Consider the following 26,467-nt stretch of genomic DNA (forward strand, 5'->3'; position numbering starts at 1 on the left):
CATGATTGTTAGCATAAAAGAATTCCTTCGATCAAAGTACCCTTTATATACTCGAGAATTCTTTTTACTCCCAGTAAATAACATGCACGTGGATATTCCATTAATAAGTTAAGCAATCCTACTCCAAAGACAATAATTGGTCTAGTGGCAGACAAATATTTGAGACTTCTAATCAAGCTCTTGTGGTAAGTTGAATTAATTCTTCTTTCATTATTATCTTTTTTAAACTTCTTATTTTCTTCAACAGGTTTTGAGAATGACTTTGAACTCTCTATTTTGAGTTTCTTCAAAATTTCTGCAATATATTTCTTTTGAGAAATGAAAAATTTAGTCCTTTTAAATAGCTTCAATATTAATAAAATATGACATTATATTTAAGTTTGTAATCTCAAAACTTTTAATCATGACCTCCTTAAATTTTGCAATTATCTTTGGATTGTTGCCAATGAAGAGTAAATTATTGACAGATCTTATATATAGAGTATACTTAAACATGCATATTTGAAAATCATTATGCATAAAATAAGAACCAATTTTTCTATACCAAGCCTTGAATGAATGTTTCAAGCCATATAATGCCTTCTTCAACTTGTAGACTTTATCTTGGCCTTCAATCTCATATCCTGAAAGTTGTTCAACGTACACCTTTTCTTCCAAAGTATTATTTAGGAAAACAAACTTAATATCCATTTGGTGAATTTCCAATTATTTTGAGGTGGTGGAGATATAATCATACGAATTATATATAATCTCACTACAAGAACAAATAGTTTAAAATAATTAGTAATGCTTTTTGTTTATACCATTTTGTTTCCAACCTTACTTTAAAGTGATCAATTTCTCATTTAGCTTGTACTTAGTTTTATAAACCCACTTTACTCCAATCAACCTTTTAACTACTAGTAAATTTGACAATTCCCATATTGGATTCTTCTCACTTACATGAATTTCTTCATTCATTATTTTTCTCCAATGTAGATTATTTGAAATTTCTTCAAATATTATTAGTTTATAATATACAAATAAAATAAAATTGATAATTTCTTCATAAAATGAATCATTATCATTTCCCATAACTTCAATTTTCTAATTTGGTTGATAGTCTTCTTTACATCTGCAATATGCTTGATGCTTATGATTCAGCCAGTTTTAGATTTACATTATTGTAGCTATCTTCATAACTTTCTTTTATAGAATTACTATAGTCTCTTTTTGAACTTTGAAAGACAAATCTCAATTTTTTTTCTTCATTAAATGAAATGTCTCTACCAATTACTTTTTTCTTTGTCACTAAATTATAAAATTAAAATAATTTATTTAACTTTGTGTGATAGATTAAGACATTAGGTAAAGTGTTCTTGTATAAATTGTTAGAGGTTATTCCTTGTTGCACTCAAACAATTATTAACTGTACCTTCACAATTATATTAAAACACTTAAAACCCCTTTTATGATTACATTACATCGGAGTTTATACTATTATTGTCACTTGTATAAAACTTAAACACCACTATCGTTGTCATTTCACTGTTTTTCATTTAAAAATTTCTGAAAATCTTATTTTGAGAATTTTATTATCCTGAAATTTTTCAAAACATTCAGAAAGTCAATTTCATAAAAGATAAAATGATATTTAGAAAATTTTGAAAGTGTGCGCACAAAACTTTTGGGAAAGAAGGATGGTGTGAATGGGCCTGTCTAACAGAAAAAAGCCATGAGTAAAACAAATATAAGAAATTGTGAGTGTATGTTTTGTATCGTGCTTTTAGGAAGAGAGTAGGAGAGCCGCGTGGTTTGTGTTTGCTGAGATGTCGGATCCGTACGAGCGTGCGAAAGGAGGAAGATTGGCATTCAAAGGAGGGATTCTCGCCTCTCGCTCCAAATCCATCGAGAAGAAGGGCAAGAACAAGAAGAAGCGGACGACGGCGGCGGCCGCCGAGGATGAGAACTCCGGCCCTAACCCTAACCCTAACCCCAACCCTGACGAAGCTGTCGACACCGACAAACAGGCGGAGGGATCTGAATACACCATCGACGCGGCGAAGCGTATGAAGTACGACCAACTCTTCCCCGTGGAAGCCAAGAAGTTCGGGTACCAACCCAAAACTAACTTCAATTCAGTTGAGGATGCCCTCGATGATCGTGTCAAGAAGAAGGCTGATCGTTATTGTAAATGAAACTATCAATCAATCGTAAGTCACCCTTCTTCTAAACCTACTCTTTATTTTTCCCTAATTTTAACCCTTCTATCTTCTTCTTCCCAATTAACTTCAACTTTCAAATCCTTCCCCTCTCTCTCTGATTTCCATTTCATCCTTTAGTCGCACCCTTTTGTACTTTGAATATTTATTTCAAATTCAGATACTATCTTCAACTCGGTTTTCGCATTATCATCGACACAACACTCTTGTCATCCACGTTTTCAGATATTCATTCTTATTTCTTGCTCTCTCTCTCTCTCTCTCTCTCTCTCTCTCTCTCTCTCTACTCTAGGTGGTAGCGGTGCCATGGACTGTGCACTCATTTTCCGGTGCTGTAAATGTAACGCATATTGTTGCAGATATTTCAATATTATGAATGGATCAATATTACGCTTCAGTGAAACCATGTGTAGTTCATCTGTCTCGGTAACACCGATGAATCCTTATTTGTTGTTTGATATTCTTCTATTATTATCAACCAGGGTCTAATATTAAAACATAGTTTTTACTTGAAGGACAAAGGAAAAAGAAAATAGGAACAAACAACATATACAGCCCAGATTTAGAAAATTGTTGCCGCATACAGTTCAGGCAAAATTAAATTATGTTACAAGTTCATTTTTGGTTTCTAGAATCACAGGCAAACTTGCTAATTAGGGATAGTAGTGTGTGTAGAGTTTGTGAATTTTGATATGGTATAATAATATCTGTTTTTGTTTTTTTAATTCGCATTCTTAAATATACTTCTAATTGGATGTGTATTCTCTGTGAATACTAGCAGATTAAACATGCTTTTGTTCTTATGTAATATTAGTGTGTTCTTTATTCGGTTCCTGATTTTTTTTTGGGTTTTTGGTTTTGGAATTTTGAAAATACTGTTTTTAATTCCTGCAGTTAATATTAGTTAAAAGTGACATATATGTGAAGCCTCGGTTCTGACCCAAGATTCATAGGACTATACCACATAAGCCTTATGTTTAAGACATGAATTATAATTGATCTAACTTGGAGGTTAAGTTCCATGACATGCGAGGTTCATCATCCATAAAGGGGACGGAGATAACTACGGTAGGTCTTATGAATAGACCCTTGAGGTCACCATATCGGGATTTGATATTCAATGGTTTAAGTTAAGATATTCAATTCTCTGAATGATTTTTGTTACATTAGATTGTATATTAAGATTTCTAAGTTTATTCTGAGTAACTTACCTTTCTTTCACATTTTCTCCCACTATATATATCTGTTTAATAACTTCTTTCACTTCCCCCCTCTCTCTCTCTCTCTGTATTTGTTTGATAATATTTAGATAGTCTGATTCTGTATTCTTATATGTTATTTATATTATATAATTATATAATATGCATTTAACTATTTTTGTGTCATATATAATTAGTTATCAAAAGACCTGCCCAGCTAAAACATAATATTTACGTGTGACTGCTTATCTATGTTTGGGTTGGAGATAAAATTTAATGTGTAGTAGGTTCAAGACTTCTATAAAGTTCGATCAAAAAAAGTAACACCAGCTTTGAATTTGCACCGATATGGTCTTGGAATGAAGCCTAATCATTAAAGTAAGATTAATTGCAGCTTTTTCGCATCATTGGGGTTAAGGTTTGGGGTTGTGTATCGTAGATGTAGTTAGGATCTTGTATTATTCATTACCACGTATCGATAAGGTCAAATAAGGGTTTAGTACCTATACTTTGTGACCTAGCATCTCATATCATGTGTATGGTGAACTTATCTTTGGTTATACTACCTTCATGTCGTCCATATGCCTATATTCTCGGGTACAAAAACAACTTATGAGAGTCTCAGAAATATCTGGTTGCCTTGAAAGAAGAGCTTGTAAATCCACGACTCGGTTCTTTGGTTTTAGTATTGTCCTGTTAGCAAAGACACTCTAATATTCGAAAGTCTCTCATCATCCAGAATGTTTGAACAGCAGTGAATAAATAATTTTGATTGTCTAATCCCGAAGATAACATAACCTTTTTAACATTAGGATTTTGTTGTCTGAAAGTTTTCCGGATTACTTAAAATCTGGAGTTTGTCTAACACAGAACAAGAGCCACTCTGCCCGTTTTTAATCGACACTAAAAGCTAGTTCACATGTAAGTTGACGTACAGTTAGAAAATAGATTCATAATCTCGTTTCTGTTTAAGTTTAATAATAATTGTTACTTTTGCTCTTATTAAGACTAAAATTAAATGACGTCTTGAAAATAAAGAACAAATACTCATTATTTTAAGGATAAAAAAACAAAAGTGCCAATGTTTCAGGTATAAAATATTCAACCTTAATTTTTAATGCATATTTTAATACATTAGAAACTTTATATTTAAGCGTGTTTTTTAAGCTTAGTTGAACAAAGTTTAAGCTTTGTTATTTAAATTTAAATTTGATTCATATAATTGTGGAATTTAAAAAAACTGAAATGTTTGTTTAGCATTCCATACAGACACGATATTTTTTTATGTATCTCATACAATTGTTTATTATGAGGTGGAAAGAGACAAATTTTTTTTTCTGAGAATGTTTTAATTCTATTTTTCTTCCACTTAAACATTGTTTGAACTGCACTTTTTGAAATAAAAATGTGAGTAGATATTTGATGATAAAAATGAAACATTAAATAGATTGTTATATTTAAAAAATTGTGGTTATTAAGGGTGGAGCTTAAATCCTCAATGGAAAAGATAAAATAAATATTATACATAAAATAAAATAAATTAGGGATCAGATAGTCGTTTAACTTCATACCTCATGAATTGTGGGACATATTCGATATAATCAAGAATCACTTATCTTAAATCTATAGTTGGAAAGTGTCCAAATTATTCGTTTACAAGATATTTTGTTCAAGAAATTCAATACAGTGTAATATATGTTATTAAAAGATATGTAATCATATGTCATAGTAAAACATTCATAAAAACGGAACAAACGCTCTTAAAAGAAATGCAATCATATGTCAGTAAAGCATTCATAAACACTAACATGCAACAAACGCCGCACCCTATATGCATGTTTCAAATTATTAAATATCAATTTTTATTAATTTTTAATTAGTAATTATTTAAAATTAGTTAGAGTTTATTCTCATAAGTTTAATGTTTGAAATTTAATATATATACATATATATATATATATATATATACACACACACACACATAACTTTATTGTACATGATAAAATTAATTATAATGCTAAAATTAAGAATTTTAAAAATAAAAAAGTTTGAATTAATTTTTATAAACAGAACATAAAAAAAAATTAAATCTAAACATTTCCAATTTCCTAAAATTTGAAATTTTCTCTTTCAAACACAACCATATGGTAATAAATTAAAATGCTCTATTATCCAGACAATATTACTTTAAGTAAACTAAAAATTTAAGATAACTACAAGTGATCTCATAATCAATGTTGCACTGAGTGTAACTTTAGAGGAATGACATCCTCGTGCTATGCACCTAGATTAGAATAAAATGTGTAAATAAGTAACATAATGTTATGTTTTTTGTAGTTTAATTAAATAATGTCCTGATATGATAGAATACAGACATTAAATCGACTGACAGTTTAAAAAGGTTTATATACAAATGGTACATAAGGTGATAACTAATAGTGTATAATCTTTGTAGGTTTATATACGAAGGAACCTAAGATGATAGCAGATTCTAATAAAACCAATTTCAAATTTACACGGGACATTGGAAAAACAAGGTCCACACAACATACTCTACATGAATTTTATCATTTCAAATCATAAACCGTCTACATGGTTAAATGTCCAGGATGTTACTGTCACAACCTTTACCTTTTCTATTCGAGCAAGATGTATTGAAACTTAAAGGTGAGGCTTCACTGCATCGAGTTGCAAACTTCATCAATTCAATATTACTTCAATTCCTGTATACATGAAAATTTATTGACAGTTATAGTGTTCCAATAGATACCAATGCACAGCTGGAAAACAACAAAAATGTAGAGAAACTAGCTTTATCCATTGGATAACAAGAGCATTTAAGTTGAAATAGTCATTGCTCTGGCAAATCCATATCCCGATAGTTGTGCCATTTTTTGTATCTCTGCATTCCATTTAAAACAGGTCTAAGCCGAGGAGCAGTAGTGCACGTCAAACAACAACAACCTCTTAGATCCTTTACACATTTTGTGCAGCATCTGCATGACAAAGGTTAACATGCTTCACAAGATGAAAATCACCAATTGCAAAAAATAAGTCTTTCAAAAAAATGACAAATGAAACAGAGAAGGGAGTCTTACAGAAAAAGCAAATTACAATCAAGATTTGCGCAGTTCCTATGTCTCAATTCACTCACTTCCAAATTACATACATGGCATTTTGCAAACTTATCATCTCCAGAAACTGGAGTTAATTCTGCTTTGGTTGTGGCCCCAGTATAGTAAACAGAAGGAGGGAGAGACAAACGGGAGTCAAATACAAATAAATTTCCCACCCATTCAGCAGCCCCTTCGTTCTTTAAATAGTGAGAAACACCTCCCTTCAGGGTATATAGATTCTGAAATCCCTGCCTCCTGTCACATGGCATCAAAGCAATGCACCGAATTAACAATATGAGAAGGAGTAGAAAGAGTACGTGACTTCAGTTCTATGAATAAGGAATCAGATTACAGGTAGAGAAAAAAATGAGAAAATGTTTTATTTGGACCAAACACTAGGCTAGCTCACAGGTTTTTTTTGGTCAAATAGGTTATCCAATCCTGTTTCTAGAACCATAAGTAACGAATGTTTTTCCTCTTGTATTCACTTTCAACTTTTGTTTCTTAATCAAAGCATCAAGGCGTTAGCATTCTCTAATAATAATAATTTACCTTAGTATTGTAGAATATACATCACATCGAATCCCTCCAGTGCAATACATCAATATGTTTGTCTTTTCTTTATCCACGTTTGATAAAGGATCTGAAGCAGTGATCTAAAGAGGGCATATCAGAGAGGAGTACATTAATACCCATAATGGAGAGATAAGACTTCGAATTAGTGACTCATAGATCCCAACCTTTCATCTAGACAAAGCTCATAGCAAATGAGAAAAAGTCTATATGAAATCAAAGCAATTTAATAAATGGAAAATGTTATTTTTCCAAGTGAATAACAATGTTAAATTCAATGCAAAAAAACCAAGATCTTATGCATTACTTTGATTAAAAGAAAAAGCCATACAACTTGATGGCAAGTTTCAGCTTATCAGGAGACCATATCAATCCTGAATCAGTCCACATTAGGCACTGAGACATCAGATAATGACCCAACCTCTTCCTGAGAAAGACCAAAAGAAGTGTTCCTAAAGCAGTCCACACTAGGTCGTTGAGTCCCACGAAAATGTCCAATATCCCACTCATAACCTGAACAACAGCAACGATACTGTATTAAAGTTGAAACCTATAATTAGGAAAAGTATAAATATAAATATTTATAACAAAGAAGGGAAAATATATTGAGATATTTAAAAATATGAATTGAAGATATCAACCAAGGGCAGAAGAGACAAAATGATAGGTCAGAAGCCTATTCCTACAATTTTTAACAGGTATATTTGCATAGTGGATACTCCATGTATGTTAGTCATTGACTGAACCAGGTTCGTGTGTTATTACTAATATAATTATGTACAGATTAGGACTAAGGCTATAATTACACCCTCACCCCTTTTAGGTGACATGGGGAAACAAGACACTTTTACAGTTAAGGAGCAAAGTCAGGTTCCCTTTCAAAATTGCAATCAATAAACATATCAATTGTAACACTTTGCCCACGAATGTGTGACCAATGTACTTATGTTTGTCTTAACCAAATCTAACTTTCTAACTCACGTTCAGTGCAGTTAGAGAGTGATGCAAGAACACCCACCCTTAATCATGGGAGAGAAAATACTAACTCCTTGTGTTACCCAGCCAGAACATTGTGCTTATGACCTGTAACACCTCAGGGACAAGGTACCCAATCTTCACTCTATGTGATCCTTATGGTTGCCAAATAATTCGAAGAGGAAAGTATAGACTATAGAAGATAATATGAGATTGAAATGTTTGTTTTTCAGTTGGAACAACCAAAATTGTGGTTGAATTCAACTAGGGTTTGAGTTACTACAACTGAAAAGCAAACATGCCCATTAACTATCCTGGGGCTTAAGGACAAAATTAGTCCATTTGTATCATGTCATTTTCAATGCCACCAAGTTTGCAGGAGACACCTTGAATCACTTTATAATCTGAAAACAAATTTATTTAATTCATTCAGTTTGTTACCTCTATTTATCAGTAAGGGAGTTAACTGAATTAGTTATGGGATTTTAGTTATCCAGTTATCATGTGACAACTGGCTACAACTGTTTAGAGTCCTTCCCTCCTGTAATAGACTCAGTCAACAATAACAATATGTTTTTCCCTCTCTCTCATGGAATCTAAAATCAAGTAATTCATAAATTTCCCTCTAGATCCTCTAATCTTTCTCAAATAATATTTTACTAAAAAGGCAGTTTAGGCTGTCTGTAACATATATCCATGCATGCTAAAGGTCTGCTCAAACCATGGCCTTCAGTTTCACTTTTCTCATGAAATCCTGTAAATTACATGGCCAGATCAGTCGTCTGTACATGTCATTGCTGCGTTTTTCAAATTTTGCACTATTTTAAAGTATCGCATATAAGGCAGAAGATTGTCACTAGAAAACCATTCACATCCTGCCTCTCTCGTAAGTCACAACTGATGCAGATTATCTCAAAATGATAACTCAGCAAAATTGGTGTTCATCAGGAACTCTTCTTTAAATGACAAGTAATTTTACAAATAACATTTGATTCAGGCACCAAATAGTCCAAAATAAGATATGATTTAATATAGGAAATAGAACAGGGAGGAAAGTTTAAATTAAGGAAATAATGGTAGATTCACTTTGGAACTTTAGAACTTATACCATTTCTGACATCCAATAGAATGAAATCTCTGTCATGATAATCTTTTGCTCTAAGATCAGTTTTATTGACTGCTTCCAATCTTTCTTTCCATTCTGCTGGTGATAAAGGTATTGCACGCATTGAAGGATCAAGCAACGGAAGATGTGACATACCACCTTCAAACTGGAAAAAAAAATGAGAATCATAAATATGCCAGACATGAAGATAAAGAAATGCACAAATTTGTTCATTTGTTATACAGCCACGGCATATTGAAGTCTGAGCCAGAAGATGAAATTTGATTGCCCTCAAAAGAAAAAACAGATCATAGCTTCAAAACCAGAAGAAATACAGCTATGGTAATCCTAACAAACTTAATTTGTAAGAGAATATTTTATATCTTACCTGTACCAATGAAGGCTTATAACGCAACTTTAATGCTGGAAAGGTATGTCCATTTTCTGATGGAGATATCTGAACCAATATGTCAGAAAACCTGTTATCCTGTCTTAACCAGTTGACATACGCCAGAGCATCTTTTGATGGTCCACTATACTGCAGTAATACATCATATTGACAGAACATACTTGAGACATTTATTTGTGACCTGTTTGTACAAAATTGTCATATACTTGGGCTTAATATTGAGATATTAAGTGAGTCCAGAATCAGTGGGCCTTAATGGACTTAATTGTTAGTCTTCACTAGTGTTCATATTGATAGTCATTTAACATATTTGTCTTGTGTAGGTCATAACTGGTACTACAAATATTTTTGGACATTTCTTAGGTCTTTGCGAAGACAAGAAAAGTTCTTTAATTTCGTTTGTCACAGCCTCATCCAAATTTGAAGTATTTTCATGACACAATGGCAATTGAAATTACAGGAGCTAAACTTTGGATTGTTCATCTGATATATGGACATAACCTACTCAAATCAGATTCAAATTAGGCAGATAGTACCCCTTTTAGAAAGGTAACTGGATGGATGGGCCTTACTTAGGAATAGTCAAGGCCCAAAGATTTTCTCAAATATCTTTCCTAAAAAGGGAGGTAAAATTAGTTCCAAATTTCATTAGTTATTTTTCTAGATATAGGTCTAAAACTATATTCGCATCTAAAAAATTCCCTAATAGTAGTGTTTTAGTGAGATTGGAATCAACTGATTTGTGCCCTTGTGAGATGACTTAAGGTTAACCCCTATAATGCAAATATGAAGGGGCATTTAGTTGTTTTTTTTTTTTTTGTGCTATTTGACACATCAGATCAGAAAGACATATATGTAGACCCTGGAATATTGTAAGGATATCTTGTAGCCACATCTATAAACATCGTAGTGCCGTAAGAAAATGCAGAGTTATTATTATCATACATTCTATTTCTCGTCCATCTTATTGTTACCCTAATTTTCTTATATCTCTGATTTTATCCACCCATACGCTAGAAAAAATTGGGTGTAAGATCACCATTTTTCATATCTATAATGCAAAAGAATTGTTGCGTGTAATTCACATTATCCTTGGCATTTCCAATCAGGTTAAAAAAGAAAATATATCTCTATCGAAATATTATGCATGACAAAATGGCTAAATAGTACTGGGGCAAAACTGACCTGGGCATTAATCCCTTGTTCATTCACATAGACTCTTCCATTGATGTCGAGGTCCTGCTAAATGATAGAAGTTACAGACTGGGAAAGGTAGGATTCGAAATGAACTTGGGTTCGGGTCAAACAATGCACTTGTGATTCTGAAGTATTGTTTATCAAAGCATGGGTGAACAATACATTCACGAAGAGGAAAATATTTAGTAATGGCAATACTTCCTATATCCAACTTTGTTGAGAAAACCATAATTAATTCAATGGTAACAGGAAAAGCGTAACCGCAAAAAAAAATGAAAGCGAACCTCCAATTCCAAGAAAGAACGGTGTTTGAAGACTTCGGCTTGTGGGTCTTGGATGAACACAAAATGGTAGAAATTGACGACCACAAAATCAAAATCGTCCTCCCTTGCAGTAGAGGGCTGTGTTAGTGACAGTGCAGCGGGTAGGAGCTGCTTACGATGGGTGAGAGAAAGTGAAGATGAGTCAGTGAGTTTGAATTTGAAAGGAGAATTTTGGAATGGCAACACAAGACTTTTGCTGCAAAAGGAAGCAGTAACTATAGGTGCGAGTGACAGCGCAATGGCATGAGCACCCGACCCAGACCCACGCACAGAGAACACCTCTCTGCACCACCTCATCCTTTTTCTTGCCGCTCCAATACCACCTTCACCCACCGTCTCTCTCTGTCTAACAGCTGTTAACAGAAATCTTGGATCATAGTCAAGGCCCAGGCCCAACTAATGTTTTCGGCTTTTGCTTCCTGTACCCATCGATATTATATATGTTCTGAAAATCTTCTTCCATAAATTCTATTTTTTAAAACTTGTTCTCAAATTCATTGTATGCATCCTATTCTGAAAACTTGTTCTTGTGTTTTAGAAATTCAAAAAACTGTTCCAAAATTTCCAAAAGACTTATTTCAAAAAATTTAGACGTTAGCCAAGAAATTATGGTGGTGAAGGAAGAAAAAGTCTTCCAATTCAAGCTCAGTAGCATTTAATTCCGCCGAATGTTTGAAAAAAAAAATCTTATCAATCTATTTTTCTACTTTTTTTTTAAACTACCTTTTGAAATTAAATATAATTTCAACATATATATATATATATATATATATATATATATATATATATATATATGTATGTGTGTGTGTACGCAAAATCCTTAGCACCTGAAATATCTACTCTTTTTCTGGAAAAAAAGAAAATCCCTTCGAGACAGTTATCATGAACAACAACGAAATATTAACTTGGAAAACATGGAACGAAACAAGATCACACCACGTTAACTACTATAGATAAGTGAAAATGTTAATTGATCAATAAAAGAATTTTGTTTAGATAAAAACATTATAAATTCAAAACAAATTAAATTATGAAGAACATGAATTTCATAAGACAATTGAATATTTTAAAAGTATGATTAAGAATGTTGAAGAAGCTTTGTCAAGTGTAGAAAGAAGTTAAGAAACAACTTAAGCAGGATAAAGGGTGGTTAGGTATGGTAAGGAGTTGAGACTCCTTCAATCAAAGCAATAAATGACACGATTGCTGATGAGCAAAAATATTAGAGAGATTTGTTATGCGGTTGTGTTTTTTTTAAAGAAAGATCAGGAATTCCGAAGTAGTGGTGTACGTCTATACACGGGATTGCCGGATTGTGCCTGCCCGCAATGATAATAAATAAGTGATATTATAGTATTATTTTAGTGAAAAGGAGAAAGAAAGAAAAAAAAGGAAAACATTGGAAAGTGTCACTTGATTTAATCTGTATTGTTGATGCAATTGTATTGCCAGCAATGTTGACATGTGAAAGTCACAAAGAAAGAGGGAGTGATGATGGTGGCAGGGTTGGAGGTCACGCCAGCCACACCAATGCTTTTGTATTTTGGATTATAAAACCATTCCTCGTCCCTGCTTAACATTTTCATTCCTCTCTTCACACTCTTGTTTTGCTCTTCCCTCGCTCTGCACTGCACACACAACATGAACGGGAAAGCCTCCATCTCTAAGGAGCTCAATGCCAAACACGCCAAGGTTTCATCTGTTTATATTATCTGTAAAATTCTCTAAAATCTCTAATAGTTTACTGAAATCAGGTTTTGGGGATTTTTTTTGTTTACTTGATAAACATAGATTCATCTTGTTACATTTTGGCCTTATGCAGATCTTGGAAGGACTTCTTAAGCTGCCCGAGAACAGGGAATGTGCAGACTGCCGGAACAGGTATATCCATTTCAGAACGATAATTTGACGCACATCATATTAATTTAAACTCGCTCTTTGATTGTATCCGATTCTTCACTTTATATCGCAGCATTTATTGAAACTTTTTCTTCCTGCAATGTTAGTTGTTTTTAAATTTACCTTTCCCATTTTCAAATATTGTCAGGGCACCGCGATGGGCTAGTGTTAACCTAGGGATTTTCATTTGCATGCAATGTTCAGGAATTCACCGAAGCCTTGGAGTTCATATATCGAAGGTTTACATTTTTTGTATCCAGTTCTTTTATGTCATACTTTTAGATAGAGATGAGAAAAGATAATAAAATGAAAAAAAAAATTATGAAAATAGGTGACACTTTAAAATATGTAGTTCAAGAAAGCTCCAGAAAATAAATATTAAAACAATATAATTGATTTTCATAATAATTCTAAACTCTGTCAGTCCACACCACATTTACATAAACTAATACAGCGAAGTCTGATTGATTCAAATTGTCCTAAATTCTGTTATCATTTTTACGATGATTTTTTATTAAAAAAATATAAGAAATAATTAATTTTAGAAAGAATTTAGATGGTAGAAGAAATATTAAATAGATAATTTTCTAATTTATATTAAACATACCTTAAAATTTTAATTTTATTTATTTATTTTTAAAATCGCTGATAAATTTTTCTAAATCACCCAGTATACATGAGACTATATTGCAAAAATAGTCAATAAGTTTAAGTTAGTTGAACTAATTTCAATTTAGTTAACTACATTATATATTTGTTGATAAATTATTTTTTTAATTACTTAACTAAATTATATATTTTATAATTGAATTATTTTTTTAGAATAATTAAACAAATATAATTATCTGAATTACATTCTTATTAGCAGAGGAGATAAAAAGTTATTATTTCTTTTAACTCCAAATATTACTTCATTTCATTTAACATAGAGGTGGGATCACCAACTTTTATATGCATTCTTAATATTATTAAAAAAAAAAAGACCTATTTTTTTTTACCAATCAGATTTAATTTTACTGATAAAAAATCACAACTGAAATCTCACTTACAAGAACACTTGTATTGTGTAAATATTTCTTTCAACACTTTTGAAGTAATACATTCAATTATTCGTTTAGTGGCTAAGTTTCTAAAAAGTGAACTAACAAAAAGTTTAATTTAATTTTAATAAAATAATTATTTTTGTAGTTTATTTTAATTCAATTAACTATTTTTGGAAGTTTAACTTTTTTAATCCGAGTTAGTCTGCCAATCACTTGGTATAACATAGTTGTTTTCAATTTTGGAAATAAATTTGTTCAAATGATTTTCTAGTAATGTAGTTTTTGCAATATTGTTAATAATATATACATTGTTTATAAATCTAAATCACTGCATACAAACTGTTGCCAATTGGTGATGTAAATGGATTTTCTTTGAACAGTATCCGATATTTCTGTTCTATATGGAGGGTTACAATAAAGCACTATATGGTAATCTATTATTTACATAGTAAATTTTATAGTGATGGCGTGTTCTCATTTTGCAACTAGGTGCGGTCCACAACTTTAGATACGTGGTTACCGGACCAAGTTTCTTTCATGCAATGTAAGAAACTGTGTAATATTGTAATTATTACTCCTTGTGTTGCTTGCACATAACATAACTAGTCTCTATAACACGTTGTACGCAGTCATGGGCAATGTAAAGTCAAATAGGCACTGGGAAGCAGAAATGCCACCAAATTTTGATAGAAGTAAATTGGCAATGGAGAAGTTTATCCGTATGAAGTAAGTCGTGATCGACATTATTTTTTGGAAGTAAAAGATAGTTTTGATCGACCATTGGGTGTTTTAGGTATGTAGAGAAAAGATGGGCTTCAAAAGATGAAGAGCAATCAACATCAAATGGAGGCATTATGAAGAACAACAGGAGACTCTCTCTTGAAGAAAGCATTCTTGCAAACCACGTCGTACAAATTCTACCCCCAATAACAAGACCTCGAGGGGTAACCATGCTATTACCTCTTAGTGAATTGTTGTTAATTCAACTAGATCTTTTTAATAGAAGGTCACAACTGTTATTACTTCATTTTCTAAGTATATATAACTGTATTTATGCAATTCAGGGCTTTATAGACACGCAAAAGAAGAATTCTCCTCCATTTAAAAGGCCATCCTCATCTGTTGATTTTGACAAGTCTACAAAGAGCATCGCTACTGGGAACATTTTCAACTTGCTTTGCATCTATGACGATAACAAAAATTTCTCAACAGTGCCACCTTCAACTTGGGCAACATTTGATTGTATGATAAATCATTATGTCTATATGATCTTTTCATATTACTTTTATTGAATTCATCGAATAAAAGAATTAATGCTTACATATATGTATGTTTGCAGGAGAAGCTTCAGGATTTTAATTCATAGCCTTTTCAATTAATCCTTGGTGTAGATTTCACAACATTATAGTTTCTTTTGAAGCTGTGAAGTGGGCTTGAGCGTTTTGCTGCAAAAGGTTAGTTATATGCATTTTTCCCATTTTTAATTTATTTAACAATGTGATTTGCACTTTTATATTTTGGGGAATCTCTAGATTTTTATTTTTGTTGATTTTTTTTCATTTCCGTACTTTCTATATGCTTTGAAAGTTCTTAAATTTACCTGAATTCAGTCAAGTTAATTCCAATATACTTTTTTATACGAGTAATATTGCCTCGTATAACAAGGTATATTTAATGCTAGTAAATTGTTACAAAAATACCATAATATAATTGTGTTTTTCTAGTCTTTGAGTAAATAATTATAGTTGTTAATTAATATTGTTGTATTTTCCTGAAGAATCTTTATTTTTTATTTTTGTTTTCACAGGTTTGTTTGAGTACAATGTTTTGAACCGGACATGAGCATTTGTTGTTGAAATTGCGCAACTTGAATTACATTGTAGTTCATTGTTCTTACAACATTACCTAATCTGAGATGTATAAGAGGAGGGAGGACATAGTAGTTATATTTCTTCTGTAACGAAGTTTTCCTCACTAGAACAAAACAATAAACTGTAAGTCTAATATAAATTAACCAACGTTTGTCCAACTCTTTTTTCTTTTTCTGTCAAAATAAATGGACATTGTTAGCATTACAGTGAATTTTAGTTGCTTCGCAATGGTTGACTTCGCAGCCTTAAGGCCACTACTTATGCAGTACAACTTCTGCTATCTCACTGTCCCAATTCCAATAGTTTTTACTCCCTTGTTAGATAAAATTGCCTTTCTATAATATTCATATCTGCTAGTATCCAATAATCATACAATATTATATCCATAATGGATAAATAAACATAATTAACACGCAAAGTTAATTTTATACTGTAAATATAATATTGTTTGAATACAAGTATAACACTAAGAGTAGTTTCTTACGTAATTAAGTAACTTCTTAACATATGATTGCATTTCAAAAAAATTCGACTTGACTTTAACATGTGATTAAAGTATTTCAAAATCATTTACATATATGCTCTAGAGACATAAAAAAAATTGACAATCAATTTTTTAGTTTTGAAGCTGTAAAAGTTAATTAAGAGATAATAAAAAAAATCAAATTTAATCACTGGATTAGCAAACTTCAAATTTCATCCAAAATTATCTTTGGGTATTTACGTTGACATGATTTTTGAGCGGGTATAAATAAAGGTAAATTGTAACGCTCTAAATTTCTCGAGTCACGAATATTAATTAAACTGAAAATTTTCAAACTTTCTACGGTACGAAACATATTTTTTAAAAACTCAAAAATTTACAAAAATAAATGAAATCATCATAGTTTTAAAAGTAATATTACATCTTCAAAATTATTTAAAATAGCACAGAAAATAATAATAAATTTGAATATATCGTTCTAAAAATAAAATTTAAATAATAAAAAAAACTTTAAATAATTACAAATCTCTCTCATCATCTCGTGCATTTGTTATATTTTTGAAACATATGCAAATTATTTGTTGACGTATAATTCTATTATATGATTATTATTAAAATAACAAACAACAAACACAAATATGTAGGGAGTAAATTACCTTTAAAATAAATCATAACAATATAATATGTGAATAGCAATAAACATTACATAATAACAAACATGCAAACTACATCCTTAACATTATTAATATAGATCACTAATCTTTCGAATGTCATCGACGTTATTATCCGCACTTTTATACCTTACCTTACACACTTGTTATACTGAACAGACTCGTTTGAGTCATCTCGCCCTCATAGCTAAATGACTTGTTTCCCTGCTTTGGAAAGACTTATTATGAGTAAAAATGTCAGTGCATCGCACACTAGGTACTATATTCAACAACCAACCAAAGTTCAAACAAAACACCATTCCACTCTTCCCGTATCACTTGGCCAAAGAAGGTGCAACACTCGAACACCACTTTCTTCCTGCATCCACGACTAAAGAGTCTATATTCGGCATCGCACAGCCATTCATCTCAGGATTTACTAGGTACAACAAGTAGACACGTCATTCATCTCACATGCTCATTGGTACACTCCATTCACTTATCCATGCTCCCTCCTCAATCAAGAGTCAAACATCACCCAAACATAGCCCCTAACTCACTTTCCTCGAAAAACATTGCGTCTTGCAGTCCATCCAAATTGATTATCACTAGTGATAATCGATTATTCCAATAAGCTTTACAATCTAAACCTTTCGGATTACAAACTACATGAAGATAATTTATTATCTCGATTATTCTAATGGGAAGACTCTAAAATGACTCACGGATAATCGATTATCACTTTCGATAATCAATTATTCCCAAGACTAAAACCATACTGAAAAAGATTCAAAGACCTATCAAACTCATACAACCTCCCCACATATCGTGGGAACAAGATTGACACCTCATACACACATTCAAGCAACCTAGATCCATGGAAAAATACCTAGATACTTAAATCACGCCATAAAAGTCATCCAAAATCCATTATAATGTAGATTAAAAACCAACCCCTCAACACAACAAGAAATACTGCATATATCCACTGGATTTAAACAATACAACCCCCAAACTGCATATTATTAATCTCTTAACCCTAGTATCCTACATACACCCAAGTAGTACATTTTCGTTCCATACAACTATCATAACCCTTGACAAAATCATATAAGTCATAAGAGAAATAATGACAACATACACATATGATGTCTCAACACAAAATTGTACCTACATTCACATTATCACAACTCATGCTAGTGCATATATCATCCTCAACCAACGTCACAATCACACAAATACCTTTTGGTTAACATGGTTACATCAAACTTAAGAGAAACATAACAACCATACATATCTTCATCCATTTGCACAGCCATACAAATCTTTATCCCCCTTTCTCAACCATACATATAATCATGTACAACAAAATGGATAATAAAGCAATTTAACATGCAATCATACAACAATAACAAAGATTAGGTAAGTTTTTCTATATGAGTTCCTTCTCCTCTTTAATGTTGTGTTTACTTGGAGGCGATTGGGGGAGATGATTTAGAGGAAAGTGATTGAATGGATTTGAGAGGATTTGAGGGTAAAATTTTTTGTGTTTACTTGAGTGGATTTGGAGGTGATTGAGAGTTAATTTAGAGGTAAAGTTTGTGAGAATTAGTGTAGGATTTGATTGATGTGAAAGTTTTAAAAAATTTGTTTAATTAGTAGAAATTAAAGATTACCAAAATATCCCTAGTTATTAAAGTAATATAAAATAATAACGATTAATGTTTATTTAGTTGTAAAAATGATTATAAATAGTAAAATATTAAAAATAATTGTTAAAATTAGTTTTTAAAAAGTAAAAAAATTATAATTTAGTAAAATAAATTTATTTGTTAGGGAAATGAGATTGAATAATTTTAAAGTAAAACGAATTTAGTAAAATGAATTAATCAATTATTTATTCGAGAATCCATAAAATTCAAATTTTCAGAAAGTGGATTCTGCATATACTTCAAAAACGTTAGAACTACAAGAATTTAAGTTTTATATACTGCTACTATAATTTATACTACCAGAAATTACTTTTATTAGAGCTGTCAAAATGGGTAACTCGGTCTGACCCGGCCCGGTCCACCACGGGTTGGTCACTTAGTGAGTCAACCCAACCCGACTCATTTATTAACGAGCCAGAAAAACTTGACCCCGAACCGACCCACCACGGGTTGGTGGGTAAACCGATTGGCTCACTAGCACTTTTAGTTACATTTTTTTAAAATAAAAAAAAATACAAACTTTCTGTAATTTAAATTTAAACAAATTTCACTCCCAAAAAATTATGTTAAAGACAATTCAAAATAATAATAAAAAGTACAATATAATCCAAATAACATCAACAAAATTTTAATATTTGTAACATAATTTTCCAAATTCAAAGATATCAAATGCAGCTTGTTCAAATAATGTATACGCAAATTGTTTAAATAAAATGAACAAACTCTGATACAAGCATGTAAGAACAGGAAAACAAATCATTCCATGTCTTCAAATCTCCCACAACAAAAAACAAATTCGCAAACCCGGTTATTATAGGGTCTTTGAAAAAAAAGAAGAAAGAGAAGTGAGAAAACAAAAATGTGAAGAAAACAGAAGAAAAAAGGAATGATGTTTTACCTGCTCCTTGAATAATAATTTTAGTGAAGTGAGAGTGAGAGCAAGTACTATGAGAGTGATTTGTGAGAGCAGATGTTACTTTTTTGGTATACACAGTGAGTGAAGAGAGTATTTTATTTTTTAGAGTTTCATAAATAAAATAATAAATTAAAAATATAAAATTAGGTAGGTGGGTTGGTAGGCCAACCCGGCTCACCATGGGTTTAACCCGCATGAGCCAGGTGTAAATGAGCCGGGTTGAAATCTGACTGGCATATAGGTGGGTTGTATTTTTCAAACCCAACCCGGCCCGAACCCGTGACGGGCCGGATTGGCCCGCGGGTTGTGACCCATTTTGACAGCTCTACTTTTAATATAATTTTAACATATATTATTATAAAATTAAATACATGTATCCTGTATCATCACAACACTTCATATCTTCTCTCTGCCATCTACACTTACATACCACTCATTAGTTACCTCTCTCTTCCTTTCATTTTTTTCTCCTCCAATTTCTCAAGATCACCCTTGACTCTTCTTTCCAAGCCTAACTGAGAGGATGATTGGTCTCCTGCATGCAAATACCAAACGCTCACCTAATTCTTCTTAATTCAAAATCCTCGTCGATGAAGGCTTTACTCTCCACACCCTCACCCATTTGTCCATCCTCGTCCCTGATGTCCACTATTCAGGTTGGGACTGAGCCCGTACTGGCTGCACCCACTCCGACACCACCTTCTCCTACGCCAGCGGTGACTACGACGACAGTCTCCAGTGCAGCGGTACCGGTGGTGCTCCTCCTGCCTCCCTGGCAGAAGTTGCAGCTAGAAACAACAACATCGCATATAATGTACAGGCAAGACGAGGAAGAGAGGCGTGGGCAGAGAATGATGTACAGGTAGTTTAGAGGACACATACATCATTTGTGAGAAAATCAACCCAAATCTCCTCCTAATAGCGAATTAAGAAAAAGATAACGAGTTAAGAGAAAGACCCTCATCTCACAAATCATCTCAATACTTCACTCGCAAATCAGTGCATGTGAACAACTTGTAACTCGCAAACCATCGCTCTCTGATCTTTATAAACAATGTTTCACCTTCAAGTAAACACAGGGTAACAATTTCAACCACTTTTCACACAACTCTTTATCTTTTTTCCCTCGATATTTCACATGAGTATCTCCCTCTCCACTCCTCTCTCTCTTTATATTTTCCATAAAACACTCCTAAAATACCCTCTCACACAGGGTTTTCAGTTTCAGAAACGTGGTCTTCTCTTTCTCTTGCCGCGCTGTTTTTATTTCTCTCTCCCAAACCCTTTCACGTGTAATTCCTCTCCCTCTAATCTCTCCCTTTTATTTTTAATCCTCGAAAACCACTTAAATCTTGCTCCTATCTTTCCTCAACAATTTTTAAAACAAAAACACTTACATATTCTAAGATTTATGTTCTATCTCTTCTATCGTTTAAAACACATGTTCTTACTTCTTACACTTCTATTTCTAATTTCAAGACTTAGACAAAAGATCACTCTATCCATAAAAAAACTATCATTAACTAAACCATAACATATTGTAAAAAATATACAATTTTCATATCAACATATACAAGCCTCAATATAAAGCCTCATTATAATATTATTTCTAAAGTCTATATTTTTTTAATCTTAATTCGCAAAAGACAAAAGTCAAATTCATAAAATAAAATGATAATAAGTAAAGGATACATTTTGTAATTAAACTGACTATAAAGTTTCTTTGAAATAATAATTTCATATGATAATATTTATGTATAATTAAGTCAAATTCGGTATGTCAAAATTGGAATTCATTTAATATTTGGATATACTTGAAAAAACAACTGAAACCATTTATTTTATACCTGATATCCCAGGTTGTAGGGGAAGAAGCAGGAAGGTTGAAGTTGAAACAATAGATGAACAGTAGTAGACACAGTCTATTGCTTAGTTGTGGGCACGCGCCATCCCCACCGGTGAAACGATGCCGTTTAGATTGCCGTGTCAAAGCACAGCTGACGGAGGGAATGGAAATTCGGGTGTGCACCAACCGCAGCTGCCGCAGACAGGGCTCATTTCAAACCCTAGAAACCCTCTATGGGGTCGCTCCTCCAAACGTAACGGTAAAGTCGTGCGGGTGCTTGGGGCGGTGCGGTGGGGGCCCCAACCTGGTGGTCCTGCCTGATGGCCTCATCTTTGGCCATTGTGGGACGACTGCTCGGGCGGCGGAGCTCGTAGTAACTCTGTTTGCGGAAGCCGGCCATGACCCCAAGACTTGTTTGGACGCGCTTGCTCTGAGGAAGAGAGCGGACATTGAGTTTGCCAACCGAAATTTCACTGAGGCTGAGCTTCTGCTCTCACAGGCACACGAAGCAAACCATTCTTCATTCTCCATTTTACTTGAGACTTTTGAATTTAAAATGAGACACTACTCATTCTTCCTTTCCATGTTTTCAAATTAATTGATACAGGCTATAGATTTAAAACCATTTGGTGGCATGCATATCATATATAAATGCAGGTTTGCTGAACTCATTCTTTATATCAGGTTTCATTAAAATGCCTGCTTCCTTTGTTACGTTATTATGTATTTTGACATTTGACATTCAGGTCATTTGTAAGGCTGGAATTGGGCAACTACTCTGGTGCCCTCGAAGATGCTGAAGAGGCTTTGGCATTAGCTCCCCGTTATTCTGAGGTGAGTCGAATTCTTCTATTATAAAAAGCAACAAAAAAACTTGCTTTCCAATTAGGTGTCATAGTTAAATTTACAGCTTCTTGTATGAAGTATGGACTGGATTATTAATGATGTGCTGTCATTGCTAATCACATCATTCAATCATTAACGTTTATTTAGGAAAGACTTTGTCATGCCTTACTTGAGTGTTGAAGAGTAGCACCTGAAGTTAATGAAAATTTCTGTGGAAGAAGAGTCTTTGCCTTACAGTTTTGATTAAAATTTATTGAAAATAACAAAACTGAATGAGATTGATTGATTAAATGAGAAGGGAGACTCAGAAAATTTTATTTTTACAAGGGTCAGGCTAGGCTGACAATTTTTATAGGAGGTTTTGGTTGGTGGTCCGTAATTTTGATCCATTGGATTAATTTTATTATTGGTGGCTACACTACAATAGATTCACCATCCTTTCCACCTATAAAGTGTTCACCATTGCTGGAAATCACCTCAGTTCTTCTTTCTCTCCATCTCCATCCTCCTCTGTGATCTTTCCAGCGTCAATCAGATTAACTTCATGAACTAGAAACTGTTCTCTTCATCTTCACCAGGATCAATCAAGACACCATATCAGCCACTGCCGACAATGGTGAGATTCTACAACCTCTCCACACCGACAACCAGCCTACCGTAAAGAAGTCATCTCTCAAGCCCAAAATGCATGCTGTTTGGACCAACTCTCTGCCTTCAACTGCTCCACATCCAAACACAACACCAACCTTGCGCCATAGTAATCAACAAAGTCTCAAAATTTCACCTTCCTTATTAAACCTATATTTTGGGTATGCCTCCTTGCGTGAATAATAGGTCTTTAGAGAAAAAGCAATACATAGCCATGTTTCTATTTCTTCACCCCTGTTTGATTCTGCATCTACCTGTGCTCCCTTCAAATGTTTGATTTTTGATGCTTTTGACATTTGCACCCATGCAAAAGGATGACTCTGGCATCGAACTTCCCTACACCTCCTTGGAAGAAGGATTATTTGTGATTCTCTTTGTAGAATTGCTGGGTGGAATGTTGTCAACGTGTTAGCCATAGCAGATTCTGGATTGGGGTGAGAATTGAACCTATGAAGAAAAATATAAAAATTGGTGGTTAAAACAAAATTATCAGTCTGGTTGTTTTGGAAGAACTGAATATGGTGGTTGGGACCTCCTGCGATGATGTTGCAGATAATGGAATTTCATGGGTGACAATGGTGGTGGTCGTGGGGCCGAGAAGGCAGTTTGTGGCAGTGAGGATGAGAGATGTTACCTGTGGATTGAGCAACTGGTGGAAGCGGGAGAGAGAAAGGGTTGAGAGGATTAAATTCAGTGTGGAAGAAGCAGGATACAACTGTGAGTATTAGATGAATCCAACGCTTAATAAAATTTGTTTACCATACACCACCTAAAAAGCTGGTCCATTGTAGCCTTCCCCAAGTTATAATAAACTTTTGTAAACAGTAGAGAATTTGTTCAGAAGAGTACTTTAGAGTTTGTTACTATTTTTTTTAATGTGCAACTCTCAAGAGATTTAGCTTTCCCAGCATAAGCATTTTGAAAATCCAATCTTGAGTTTTAAATCAGCCAAGTTTCTTGACCATTGTAGGTAAACCTTTTCATATGCACCCTTCCCCTCATTAGGCAGTTAGTGAAAACTACTACCTTCTGATTGTTACTGAAATCCCATGATAAAATGTCACAACTAGATATTTTTGTCTTGATCTTACCTCGATGTTATTTGCCTATCACCAGTGTGTATATGTTCATTTTTCACTTGTTATTTGCTGTGCCTATATTTCACTTGTATTATGTTGTCATTTTATCTATGCAGGCTTGTATCTGCCAAGGTGACGCCTTCTTGGCATTGAACAAATTTGATTTGGCAAAGCAGTCATATTTAACATCTTTAGATATTGAACCTTCGATTCGCCATTCTAAATCATTCAAGGTAATGTTCAATGTTTTGCTATACGTATAACGTATGTATTTCTTTTTGCATAAATAAACATTTGTGGTTTTCGGGAAGGAAGATGCAACACAAACACAACTGATAACTGAGAACGATGATTGTATTTCCCGTGGATTTTTTATTTCAAACATTAATGTAAATAATAGAAATAATCCTAAAAAGAAATGAAAGAATATTCAATTCAGGATCGATAGCCTCTCACAAGAATTTCATATATAAGGAAAAATTCGTATTTTTAATGACATAATTATTAAAAGGTTGTCATATCTTGTACTGTTTTTGGGAACAATATTAGTGGTCTGTGCTGTACGTGCTCTTCTTTATACTGTCTTTTCTCTTATCGTTGGATCGTTTGTTTCTACTGTGTTATCTATTATCATTTTATCTTATTTGGGTTCGCCTGTTTATAATTTGCATTTTTGTTTAACCAGGCTCGGGTAACAGAACTTCAGGAAAAACTAGCTGCTGGCAACAAACACAGTGTGAGATCTGGCGTGTAACTAAAATTCCAGTTAATTCAATTACAGTGATGTCAGAAGGAATAAATTTTAACCTACTGTTTCCGGGCATTCAAATGCCATTTGCGTTGTATTTTTAATTTTCAGTCTCAATTGTGATATTTATGATTGTTATAATATCTTGTAGCATTTTAGAATATCCTAGCAAAGTTCAGGAGAAATGAGAAGCGAGAAAGAAGGTAAGTCTTGAAAGAGAAAAAACAAAAAACAAAGAAGGTTTAGTAGTTTTTTTTTTCGTCTAAATATTTGTAGAAAGAATAAATGTAAGTGTTGAAAGAAACACCCAAAAAGATGTCCAAGACAACCCAAGACATAGAGTTACAACGATCATGGATAAAGGGTACAATTAGGTGAAATTCATGTTCTAGGTCTGCTAGAATGGAATGAATGAACAAAAGTTGAAACTTGAAGATAAATTATTAATTTATCAAAACAGATTGAACATGTCTCACAAATTTTGAAAAAAAATCAATTAAATAAAAAGTTAATCAATAAATTAAATATTTTAAGGTCAAAATTCATTTTAATACGATTTGGTAGAAGTTTTTTTTATCTTAATGATAAGATAAAAAATTTATACATATATAGGTTTTGCTTTAGATTAAACAATGTATGTTAATGGAATAATTATGAAGATTTTTTTTTTACTTCTAAATCCAAATTATGCTATTAGAATGACATTGAATTACTCAATATAAGTGTTTTTTTTTTATATAAAAAAATAACTTTTGAAATTGTGTAATATGAAACTTTTTTTTTTTATGTAAGGAATGTATTAGGAGGGTGATAGGACGTAATATGTAGGATGTAAGGTGTAGGGTGTATGATGTAGGGTGTAGATTGTAAGAATGATATAAGGTGTAAGGAAAATGTAGGAAGGATGTAGGATGTAATATGTAGGTTATATAGTATAAGGTGTAGGGTGTAAGGATGATGTGTGGTGTATGGAAGGTATGGGATGTAAGGAAGGTGTAAAGTGTAAGGATAATCTAAGTAGGATGTAAGGAAGGTGTAGGGTATAAGGATAGTCTAAGCAAGACATAAGGAAATTGTAAGGAGGATATAAGAAGGGTGGAAAAAGTGTATAAGGAATGTTTAAAGTTGTTGTGAGGAGGGTTTAAAAAGGGTGTAAGGGTGTGTAAGAAATGTTTAAGATTCTCATTAATCAGTATTTTTTGTATGTATATCTTAAAGAGTTTTTCAAAAAGGTTTTGTATGTTCTGTATGTAGTTTACAAAGGCATTTTGTAGTAAATAGATTTGATTGAATGTTAATATATATCCAATTAAAATTATTGTGATGAAGTTGAATATAAATTCTCAAAGAATCAAACTAGTATAAATTACAATGTCTTGTTCTCTTATCCTTTCTTTTAAATTTCTTTTTGTTTAAAATGTGGTCATTAAAAACTATAATTAAAATTTGCTATGATTATCAATAATTTTTTTTTATTTAAAAAATAATATATATATTTATTTTAAAAACAACCAATTCACCTATATTTCTCTTGTTAATAATCTAATTTCTTTCTTTTAATAGAAGTGAATAAGAAATTTATGAAAAATACAAAATATACCAGTGTATTGAGTAAAAAAAATGTTAG

General features: G+C 32.6%; 4 protein-coding genes across 7 annotated transcripts; 3 read left to right on the plus strand and 1 right to left on the minus strand.

The window, feature by feature from the left end:
• Window positions 1-1,684: 1,684 nt before the first annotated feature.
• LOC106765308 lies at window positions 1,685-3,422 on the plus strand. 3 transcript variants are annotated; one of them, XR_002668279.1, is made up of 3 exons: window positions 1,690-2,192; window positions 2,494-2,627; window positions 3,096-3,422. XR_002668279.1 is itself a non-coding variant. In XM_022782465.1 (2 exons), the coding sequence occupies exon 1, from the start codon at window positions 1,809-1,811 to the stop codon at window positions 2,175-2,177; it is 369 nt and encodes a 122-aa protein (XP_022638186.1). In that variant the 5' UTR covers window positions 1,685-1,808; the 3' UTR covers window positions 2,178-2,192; window positions 3,096-3,422. The 3 variants fall into 3 exon arrangements, 2 of the variants coding, with proteins under 2 accessions (XP_022638186.1, XP_014505373.1); XM_022782465.1 differs by lacking the exon at window positions 2,494-2,627 and having other exon boundaries at window positions 1,685-2,192; XM_014649887.2 differs by lacking the exon at window positions 3,096-3,422 and having other exon boundaries at window positions 2,494-2,926.
• Window positions 3,423-5,889: 2,467 nt separating this feature from the next.
• On the minus strand, window positions 5,890-11,458 carry LOC106757281 (rhodanese-like domain-containing protein 8, chloroplastic). The gene is made up of 8 exons (XM_014640032.2): window positions 11,060-11,458; window positions 10,764-10,817; window positions 9,558-9,707; window positions 9,173-9,335; window positions 7,511-7,602; window positions 7,069-7,172; window positions 6,499-6,771; window positions 5,890-6,396 (listed from the first exon to the last, which is right to left on the minus strand). The coding sequence occupies exons 1-8, from the start codon at window positions 11,393-11,395 to the stop codon at window positions 6,252-6,254; spliced, it is 1,317 nt and encodes a 438-aa protein (XP_014495518.1). The 5' UTR covers window positions 11,396-11,458; the 3' UTR covers window positions 5,890-6,251.
• A 967-nt stretch (window positions 11,459-12,425) lies between these two features.
• Window positions 12,426-16,127, plus strand: LOC106769138 (probable ADP-ribosylation factor GTPase-activating protein AGD15). Of its 2 annotated transcripts, none has more exons than XM_022776667.1 (9): window positions 12,426-12,812; window positions 12,921-12,979; window positions 13,146-13,236; window positions 14,530-14,584; window positions 14,670-14,766; window positions 14,834-14,984; window positions 15,105-15,282; window positions 15,380-15,494; window positions 15,848-16,127. In XM_022776667.1, coding segments are annotated over exons 1-8 (672 nt in total). In that variant the 5' UTR covers window positions 12,426-12,773; the 3' UTR covers window positions 15,382-15,494; window positions 15,848-16,127. The 2 variants fall into 2 exon arrangements, with proteins under 2 accessions (XP_022632388.1, XP_014510115.1); XM_014654629.2 differs by having other exon boundaries at window positions 12,426-12,790.
• A 5,374-nt stretch (window positions 16,128-21,501) lies between these two features.
• Window positions 21,502-25,003, plus strand: LOC106763623. Its single transcript, XM_014647791.2, has 5 exons — window positions 21,502-22,018; window positions 22,127-22,176; window positions 22,266-22,353; window positions 24,209-24,325; window positions 24,778-25,003. The coding sequence occupies exons 1-5, from the start codon at window positions 21,575-21,577 to the stop codon at window positions 24,844-24,846; spliced, it is 768 nt and encodes a 255-aa protein (XP_014503277.1). The 5' UTR covers window positions 21,502-21,574; the 3' UTR covers window positions 24,847-25,003.
• The last annotated feature ends 1,464 nt before the right edge of the window (window positions 25,004-26,467 follow it).

Source organism: Vigna radiata, chromosome 1 (assembly GCF_000741045.1).
Source record: "Vigna radiata var. radiata cultivar VC1973A chromosome 1, Vradiata_ver6, whole genome shotgun sequence".
NCBI lineage: Eukaryota > Viridiplantae > Streptophyta > Magnoliopsida > Fabales > Fabaceae > Vigna > Vigna radiata.